This window comes from Brachyistius frenatus, unplaced genomic scaffold, assembly GCF_029030835.1.
Source record: "Brachyistius frenatus isolate BFR_SWC_R1_liver_20210118 unplaced genomic scaffold, ASM2903083v1 Contig_18, whole genome shotgun sequence".
NCBI lineage: Eukaryota > Metazoa > Chordata > Actinopteri > Embiotocidae > Brachyistius > Brachyistius frenatus.
The window spans coordinates 5,001,381-5,011,686 of NW_027210617.1; the positions used below are offsets into that span (position 1 = coordinate 5,001,381).

A 10,306-nucleotide genomic window follows, 5' to 3' on the forward strand; every position below is an offset into this window, starting at 1 on the left:
GAAGGCTGGGTTTCCATATCTGTCGTCATAGCCTTGGTGTCCTGGCTTGTGCGCCGTCCTGCGGGCTGGAGACGGCAAACTGGGGAGGGACATTTCTGCACACCTCTTGAGTTTCTTCAAAGAGCTGCAGAGAGACACAGGGGAGGAGGGAGATCACACAGAGGGGGGGTAGAGAGGCGAAATCACCCCCATCCTCCGCTTGTGAGCAAGGCAGTGCTGCTTGAATCCATTTTCCTCGGCACTCAGATGTAAGAGGATAAAATGCTGAAGTTCTTCTCTGCGCGGGATGACGAGAACGAAAGCCTTTTGGGAGCAATAACAGAGGGTAAGAAATGGCCTTGGTTTCAACTGGGTGGGGATGCTTTACCCTCCCATTCACTGGCCGTGCGTTACAATATGATGATACTGCGCGTCTGTGTTTGTCACAGAAAAACGCTGATACAGCATTTGGCTGCGCGCATACACCGCATCATCTGAACCGTGCGAGGACAGACAGGCGGCGCACATATACGCACTGTCCGGAGACTCGATAAACACCGCCTCAGCGAAGTGTCCTGCTTGATCTGATGTAAAGGGATGCGGGGTGAGTGTCGCATTGCCGCCGGCCTCGGTGCCTGCGAACGGATTAAACATCTGCACGTGTGCTGAATGCGTCACTGTCCCGGAGAAGCGAGAGCTCAGCTCAGCGGATCGGTGCATGCCCCGGCGCCGGTGTTTCGGGAAATCTTTTACTCTGTTGGCCGCAGCAGGAACGACGCCGCCCGCCTTTCTCTCCGTGTTTTTTGTTGTTGTTGTTGTTGTTTTTATTTTTTTATATGTGTGCAAATGAGCTGCAATGCAGGTTAACCTAGAAAATTAGTTATTTAACCAGTTTTTACTCGTGAGATTTGATGCACCCTGTGCAACGTAGAACCACACCACATACATGTGTACAGCCTGGTAGTCTTCTCACTCATGAGTCAGTGGTTACAGCCTAATGAAACACCAGCTTTGCATTGCCTGCTGCTGGTTTACAGGATGGAGCATCTATCGGCTGTAACTACAGGAAGTGTTTTGCTCTAAATTCTCCTGCAGAAATCACGAAAAGAGTCATTTCAGAAGCAAATGGCTTATTTACCCTGAAGCGCACACACACAAAGTGCCGGAGGCTCAGCTAAACATACACTTAGGTTATCATGACATTGATCTAAAGTCAAATCAACAAATTATTTTATTTTCATTTATTATTCACTAGAAATAGTTTGGGTGAGAACACCCTGCAACATACATCCTCACAATCATCCAATGTAAACGGTATAGGCTGCAGGGCCAATTGAACACAGAACAACTGTTGAACTGTTAGTTCTCTCGGGAGACATGAGCTGTGTGGTATCATCAATCTCTTCACCAAGTACCACTTGCTGCATGTCAATATTTGGTCGAAACAAAGCGTTATTATTATTTTTTTTTTAACTGTGTGTCCTCTCCTGTGATCAGTCCGGACACACCCCTTCCAAGGACGACCGCGCGCTAATGCTGCCTTTAGTGATGCTTGAAAGCTATAGGTGTGTTAGAGGTGGGAGGTATAAATCAGCACATTGTATTTAATGGCCACTTAGCACATGTGAACATAGCTTTTCCACCTAATGAGTCATTATTGATGAGAATGCATACATCATTGTAAGTGCAAGTGTGTGTGTGTGCTTGGCAGAAAGAGAGATAGAGAGACTGGGCCTGCCTCATCGCTGATGATATCATTATACTTTCTCCTCCAAACAGATGAAGGAGACAATCCGTCTCTGCAGGACACCAAGCCCCACTGGCTGAACAGGCCCTGTCTCCTGGTGCTCAAAGATGGGGATGTGTCAAAGCCTGGACTGGGCTGTCGGCAAATCCGACCAGAATCTCCATCCAAAGCTTCCTCAGATGCAACAATCAGAAGCACATTTGGATCATGTGAGCAGAAACCATCTGAGCAGCCCACCAAAACAGCTTCTCACTCCCAGCTGGAGGAAGGCAGCTGCACTGTGACTGCCATCTCCACATGGGGGGAGAGGGAGTCCTCCAGCCCGCTGGTGTTGAGCCCTGCTGAGGCTGCGTGGCCACAGGAGGAGGAAGAGGCGGAGGACAAGAAGCCTCAGGTTCTCCCATCAAAGGAGGACTCTGTGGTGGAGGAGAAGGAACTGGAGGAAAGCGGGCTGGAGCAGCAGGAGCATTCCTGCAGCCTGGAGGCGACCGCAGCACCTTCTGCTCTTTCACATGAGGAGGCTTGTGGCAGTGGGGCCAGGGAGCTCCAGAGCCAGCTGAAGGTGGCCATATCTATGGTAGGAGATGAGACCAACAGCAACAAGGCCCAGGCAGCCAGTGCGGAGGGGGCGATGGGCGAGTGTGCCGCTCCTCCCGTGGATCCTGATAATGAGTCCCCGACGAGCCCCGTCGGTATTCTGTCCAAGGATCGGTGCACTGTCCTGGGAGAGGTTGCCCCTTTGTGGATCCCCGATGCCGATGCGCAGGTCTGCATGAAGTGTGGGGTCAAGTTTACATTTACCAAGAGGAGGCACCACTGCCGTGCCTGCGGGAAGGTGAGGGAGATTGACAAGTTTATTCTCTGTGCAGTCAAATTTGAAGTGAAATCAGTGATTTGATGTGTGAAATGTGTGTGTGTGTGTGTGTGTGTGTGTGTGTGTGTGTGTGTGTGTGTGTGTGTGTGTGTGTGTGTGTGTGTGTGTGTGTGTGTGTGTGTGTGTGTGTGCGCGCCTGTCCTTCTGTGGTGTGTGCATGTGCATGTGTGTGTCATCAGGTTTTTTGTGCACTTTGCTCCAATCTGAAGTTCAGACTTACACATCTGGATGGCAAGGAGGGACGGGTTTGTGTCCCCTGTCATTCAACCCTCATCAAAAGTGAGCACAGATTTCGATGTTGTTGTTGATGTTAAAAGCCAAAGTTTTTTTTTGAATTATACAAAAGTAAATCTCACATCCTTTCCTCAGGGACACCTCCAAGGGGAAAAAGGAGGGTGTGGTTTGCAGAAGATATCCTCACCAGTAAGCAGTCAGAGTCTGCTCCAACCACACCTGTCAGGGGGCCCACGTTCTCTCCGCTGATGAGACGAGCGCTGGGGGGCCTGTCAAAAGTCCCGTGGGTTCACCGCAGATCAGGAGAACCTCGAGGCCCCATGGGACGACGATAAGTGTAGGTTTATCCAAAACACAACGCTTCAAACAGCCTACAGAGAACATATTTGTTTTTTTGTGTGATTTAGTAGGAAATGAATGATGAATTAGTTTGCAAAACAGTTTGTACAGCAGAGATTTGGGAAAAAAAAAAAAAAAAATGTGGTCCCCCTCTTCTACCTTGATCCAGGAGGCCTGTGGTCCTTACGGCTGGGGCACCACGGCTTTGGTGAGCAGCTCTGCCAACCTCATTCCCCTGGTTGGCCTGCCACCCATCCTCACCTCCACAGGAGTCAAAGGAGGTACGACTACAAATCACAGTTTGAGAGTGAGAGTCAAACATATGGCAAACTGATTTTCTGTCCTCCTAACTCATGTTAGTGCAGACGCAGGTAGTTTCCTGACCTTGGTGTATCACTTTTGATATTTCGGTGCCTTGCAGGGTGTGCATTGTGCCGGCATAAGAGGAGAGGCACAGAGAGATCGGAGTTCTATGCAAATCAGGCAGCAAAAAGCGAGGTGAAAATGTTCTCTCTGACGTTGAGCAGTTGACAGTTTGGTGATGAAGAGCAAATGGAGTAAAATGACAGCAGCTATTATGCAGTAGATTCACGCTGAATAACCTAAAGGAATGCTTTTAGGCTTGTCTGTTGTGAGAAATGAAGCAGTGAGTCTTGTTGCTGGTGCTGTTAAGCAGCATATTACGTTTTCTTTGAGGGACTAAGAGGCCGAAGGACAGATGTGTGTGTTACATTTAAAGAGGGCTGTAAGCCGTTATGGCTAATGAGTCTTTGTGGTTACCAGCATGAAATCATCACTCCATTAAAGAGGCTACACAGACTTCTGTGCATATCTGTCATGATTTATTCCAAATACTATATTCAACTTCACCTAATTATTCTACTTTCTTCACATGATTCAGTACTTTGTGCTTGTTTTTATGATTGCATTGTAAAAGTGAAGCTAGGTAGCTCTCAGCACCATATTTACTGCATGTGTTGGGTTTTCATGATTTACTACTCTCTATTGCTATTCTTGTAAATTATATTGTGAATCCAGTCTTGCTGGGTGAAACAGGGCCATCTAAGAATATCAGCATTAATAAAGCTCCCTTTCCTCGCATCTTATTTAGAGCCATACTTAGACAGCACAGTTATTAATCCCCACACAGCTATGAATTCATTTTCAGACATGAATTTTTCATGAAGTCGTTCCAGTCACAACAGATTAGAAAAAAAAAGTTTAAAAAGAACAAAGAGCAGCTTGTACCAGCTCAAAGCAGGAGCCGGTGTACAAGATGCTATGATCTAACCTGATGTCTCAGGAACTACGTTTTTTTCTGTCAGATTACACTGTGGAGGAGCGGCCGTCTGAGATGCTGCTCATTCAGGAGCTGGAGAGCGGCAGGCCCAAGCCTTTGGTGTTCGTCCTCAATGCCAACCTACTTGCTATGGTCAAGCTAGTCAACTGTATGTATTCATTTTTACCTTTTCACTGCGCATGATCAAATGAATGGAGAATGCATCATGCACAGTTAAAGTTCCAATAGAAAAGCTTTACTTTTATACCTTTCACATCTCATATTTCCACAGAACGCACTTTTCTATTTATGAATTCATACTCTCTTTGAAAAGAATGTCCTCGTAGACCCCTGAAGTTGTGTCTTGATTATGTGACAGATGTTAACAGGAAGTGCTGGTGTGTGACCACAAAGGGAATGCATGCCGTGGGCCAGGTGGAGGTGGTGGTGCTGCTGCAGTGCCTGCCTGAAGAGAAAAGCTTCCCCAGAGACATTTTCAGTCACTTCATCCAGCTGTACAGGGACACCCTCACAGGTCAGAGCCACACATATTAAGATGCCGATGTGCTGTTATATGTTGAATATCACTCTGAATATTCTCTTTCCATATCTGCCCTGTTCCTCTGTGTCTGTAGGGAAAGTTGTGAAACACCTGTCACTGTCCCTGTTTGGCAGTAGTTTTTTTGGCAGTGAGGAGCATGCCGGCTTCCTGTATGTGCGCTCCACTCTCCAGTCCCTTCAAGGCCTACCTCTGCCAAACCAGCCCTACCTCTTTGGCCTGCTGGTCCACAGAGCAGAGGTGGCCTGGGCCAAAGCCTTTCCCCTGCGCCTCATGCTGCGACTGGGGGCTGAGTACAGATGTAACCCAGGAAGTATTATAAATCCTTACAGCTACAATGCCACAGGCTTCCCCTCCAGTTACTCACTTTATTTCTCTTTTTCCAGTTTACCCGTGTCCTCTCTACAGCGTGCGCTTTAGAAAGCCTTTGTTTGGGGAAATAGGTCACACCATAATGAGACTGCTCGTGGTGAGTATGGCATTTTGTAACAGTGTTTGTGTCGTTATAAAACCAAATTTCTCATCAGTGGAACCTTTTTTTTTTTTTTTTTTACCAAACTTCCCATAACAGACACCCACATATTCCTACCGTGCTGTTTTTCAGGACTTTAGGAATTACCGTTACAGCCTACCAATGGTGCCCGGACTCACTGTGGATCTAGAGGCTCAGAGGACCGGCATAAAGATACCCACCACCGGGTACAATGAGGTAAGACGAAGCCCCACCGAGGTAATGCTAATGTAGAGATGTGTATTGTTCATCAGTCGTCATCCCTTTTTCTCTGCCCACCTGTCGCATGTTAGCTAATGAAGGCTCTCAGTAAGTCCAATGAGCATGTGCTGGCCATAGGGGCGTGCTTCAACGAGACTGCAGACTCCCACCTCATCTGCGTGCAAGCAGACGATGGCCAGTACCAAACGCAAGCCATCAGCATCCACAATCAGCCGCGCAAAGGTAACGGAACAGGACACCGTATCATCAGCCTGGGTTTAATGCGATTACATCAGGACCGACTGACCAAATCTACTCATTTAAAGCTTTTCATTTTTTAATTTCACCTTAATTATGTATAGAGTATGCATGCAACGTAAGCATTTAAATTGGATTTTTGGTTTTAAAGGCACACAATTGAACTTGCAGCACAAAATGCGTGGCTGCTGTGCACCCGCACGAACCCAAACAATTTTACTCTGAATCTCAGTGTGAAGATATTAGACAATATATAATGAGTTCTATGGAGCTGCGTAAAAAAAGAATGCTGTTAATAAAGATGTTTCCATTTTGCACATCTAGGCACAATGAAATTATAATATTTCACTCAGTTTAAGTTTAAGAACACTAAACATAACGTATTTTATTTGAAAACTGCCTGGAGAAAATTTAAGGGAAATATAAGGGAAGAATAGAGCAACAAGGATTTTGAGTGGTTAATTATAGCCTGTAGAGAGGAGTGGTGCAATTTCAATTATGTAACACTCGGTGGCACTACATGTTAGTTAATGTCTTGTCACCGTAAAGACTGAATCCACAGTTTGTATTCTTTGTTTCTTTCTTTGTTTCTTTCTTCCTTCATTCATTCCTTCCTTCTTTTTTGGTTTCCTTCCTTCCTTCCTTTTTTTCCCCTCCTTCCATCCTTGTTTCCTTACAGTTACTGGATCGTGCTTCTTTATATTCAGCAGTGCACTGAAAGCGTCTGCAGGATACCTAGCCAAGTCCAGTATAGTAGAAGGTAGGACATCCACTCAGGACAGAAGCCAAGTCGACCTTTACTTTGACCTTTGACCTCTGACCTGCTTGCAGGAATTTCATTGTTTACATTTGTTTTTAAGTAGAGCATCCCTGCTTCAAAACTGGTTTATTCAGAATGTGTTGATCTTTGTATGTGTGTGTCTGTGTACATTTTAACAGACTGTTTGTCTAGGCGTGTGTACATGTTGATGCATGTGTGTGTGTGTGTGTGTGTGTGTGTGTGTGTGTGTGTGTGTGTGTGTGTGTGTGTGTGTGTGTGTGTGTGTGTGTGTGTGTGTGTGTGTGTGTGTGTGTGTGTGTGTGTGTGTGTCTCTCCCCATTGGTGTCTGTGTGTGTTTCTTCTGTATCGCTGTCCCCTCTCCGCAGATGGGCTAATGGTGCAGATCACCGTGGAAACCATGGCGGAGCTCCGCAGGTCGCTACGGGAGATGAAAGACTACACCGTCACCTGTGGACGGCTTGACCAACCAGAGAGCCAGGAGCTTGTTTGTGTGCAGTGGGTAGAGGAGAAATGCACTGTGAATAAGGGGTGAGTGAGTCCACCTGTTTGAAGTTAATGTAGCTTTTGTGCTCAATCCAACAGAACAATAAAGCAGTCATTCAAAAGACAGTTGATGAAAATTCAGATGGCTTATTTTTGGTCGATCATGATTAGAAAACAATTTTTTTTTTTTTTTTTTTTTTTTTTTTTTTTTTTTTTTTTTTTTTTTTTTTTTTTTTTTTTATATATATATATATATATATATATATATATATATATATATATATATATATATATATATATATATATATATATATATATATATATATATATATATATATATATATATATATATATATATATATATATATATATATATATATATATATATATATATATATATATATATATATATATATATATATATATATATATATATATATATATATATATATATATATATATATATATATATATATATATATATATATATATATATAACAATTGTTAAAATAAAAAATACAAATTGGTAATTACTATTCCTGCCAGAAAAGAGTGCAGGCTTTAAATTACACAAATATCGGTCTCATTCTCATGTGATAAACTGATTGTATATATGTATATCTAAAAAAAAAAAAAAAAATGATGTTCTCCAGCATCATAAGTCCTATCGATGGGAAATCCATGGAGTCTATCAGCAGCACGAAGATGTTCCAGAAGTCAGAATACAAAGAAAATGGGAAGATAATCCGCTGGACAGAGGTACGTGTGATGATCTGCTAAACATATCAACAGAAGTCCATCTGAAACACCCGCCACTCCCCTTACATTTATGTGAGCATTTCGTTCAGGTCTTCTACCTGCAGAGGGCTGATCATCCCAAAGGAGGAGTGACTGACTCAGCCGAACACAACCGGCTCACGGAGCGGATCGCCCGGGCCTTCTGCTTGGCACTGTGTCCACACCTGAAGCTGCTGAAAGAGGACGGGATGGCAAAACTGGGGCTGCGGGTCACTTTTGACTCTCAAGAGGTCAGAAAAGTTTAACAAATTGAAATTGGCCTTGTAAGCGTCATATATCATTTGTCCACCTCCTATAAGATGCTGAAGACTCAGCAGAGCACAAATTCAGTAAAAAAAGAGTTGAATTCTGGCTTCCCGCCTTTTAAAATCCAACCCCACTGAAAGGAATCATGTCGGCGAAAACAGTAGTAGAAGGACAAACAGACACAAAGAAAGACAGACATACAGTTAACCCCTATGAACTATAGACTCTTGGTAATCAAAGTGTTGTTTATTTTTCTAAACAAATGATCTGAACTTGACAACAAAGTCGAAAGAACATGTTTAATTTGTAGTTAAAACATTTTTTAAACGTCTGCCGTTGTTATTCATGATTTTTATGTGGGTTCTGTGGAAAGTCAGTTTTGTGTACAAAATATCAGCCTTTAAAGCCATACAATGACGGCATAACAACCTCTGTGTGTGTGCGTGAGACTGTTTTAATAATAATTAGTGGCTCATTTTGTAATTTCAGGTGGGTTTTGTGGCTGGGAGTAACGGGCAGCCTCTCCCGGCTCAGTACCTCAACGCCCTCGATAGCGTGCTCATTCCCGTCGTCCACAGCAGGGGGCGCAAGAGGGGTGACGAGCCCATCGTGATGGAGTTTATCTTTTACATCCTGGAGAACATCACTTAGGGCACACCCTTCATCTTCTTCACTCTGACCACAGCCCTGTCTCCAGCACTTCTCATCAGTGCGGCCATCCGTTTCAGGGCAATAAAAGCATTCCAAGGGCAAAACCGGATCGCACCCAAGGTCTGTATCCATCCCCATCCACCCACGATAGAGAGAAAGGGTGCGACTCTCAGTGGTTCCTGGATCTCACTCTAACCAGCCGCAGACAATCTGGCCGCGCATGATGGACCGTCAGATCAGTGTGCAGCTCTTGCACTTTAGTAGCAACTTCATAGCTTGATATCATTCACGTCAAAATGTTCAAATCATGTTGAAGAAAACCTTTAAAGAGGGAGCTGGATTCAGCCCCGCGAACCTTAAAGCAAAGAGAAAAAGAGAATGACTCCAAGAACTGTATGTAGTAGATCTGTAGCAATTTGATGCACACCGAATGAATGCCTGAAGAATGTTTTCATACTGAATGTATTTTAATCAACTGCTCATGAAATGTAATGTCAGCTTGGAATTAAACCTGCAACAATGACTGGGTTGCTGCCTGTTCACCCGGGACCTTCTGCTCAACACCCAGTTTCTTGTGCCGAAGTATGACCATTTTACACAATCTTATACTTACATATGATCACATTTCGGATAGAAATATTGTACTTTTTACTTCTTTTTTTTTCTTCACAATTACAAGTTATGTTTAAAAAATACATCTAAAACGTATTAGTTTTATGAAATAAGATGCATTAGAGATCAACGGTTACCAACCTATTAGCTTAATTTGAAGGTGACTTGTAAAAACCGCGTGGCATAATATTGTTCAATGGTTTTTCAAGAAAATTGTAATGATCATAGCAAAGTCTCTATTTTTGATTCTGTCCGCTAAATTATTTTGCGACTCCTTTCAGGAACCACCGATGTAAATTTAACTACACTTCCACCATAATTTCAAATAGTCACTGCCTTCCCACAAGATCTGGTTCATAAAATTTTAAGAAATGTTCATTTACAGTTGTGTAAATACACCAAAATTAAAAGGAAAGAAACGCTGCCGTTTCACTAATGTAAACTAAACAGTTACCACCATTATATATGGCGGATCGGTGGATTATTCTGCTTGCGTGTGCAGCCTAAACGTATACAAAGAAAACCTTTTTCCTTCGTGCAAATGACCCCATTTCTGACCCTTACGGACGGTTGAGATGGGTGGGGGTAGATCCGGGCTGCAGGATGCTTTCTCGCTGCCTCCTGCCATGAATCTTTCTAAAACAAAGCAGAATGGATCTGTTGTTCACCTCCTACTTGCTTGCACATACTTGAGATAGTCAAGACAAGAGGCACAGGCAAGCCATGCAAATACTTCTCTTCTTTGGTGCAACAC

General features: G+C 43.7%; 1 protein-coding gene across 1 annotated transcript; it reads left to right on the forward strand.

Moving 5' to 3' along the window:
- The first annotated feature begins 261 nt into the window (after positions 1-261).
- zfyve9b (zinc finger, FYVE domain containing 9b) lies at positions 262-9,489 on the forward strand. The gene is made up of 16 exons (XM_069694645.1): positions 262-325; positions 1,759-2,561; positions 2,780-2,879; positions 3,029-3,171; positions 3,343-3,454; positions 4,499-4,621; positions 4,832-4,987; positions 5,088-5,312; positions 5,398-5,480; positions 5,616-5,720; positions 5,816-5,966; positions 6,661-6,741; positions 7,128-7,290; positions 7,899-8,004; positions 8,094-8,273; positions 8,779-9,489. Exons 1-16 carry the CDS (start codon positions 262-264, stop codon positions 8,938-8,940), a joined length of 2,757 nt encoding a protein of 918 aa, XP_069550746.1. The 3' UTR covers positions 8,941-9,489.
- Positions 9,490-10,306: the final 817 nt, after the last annotated feature.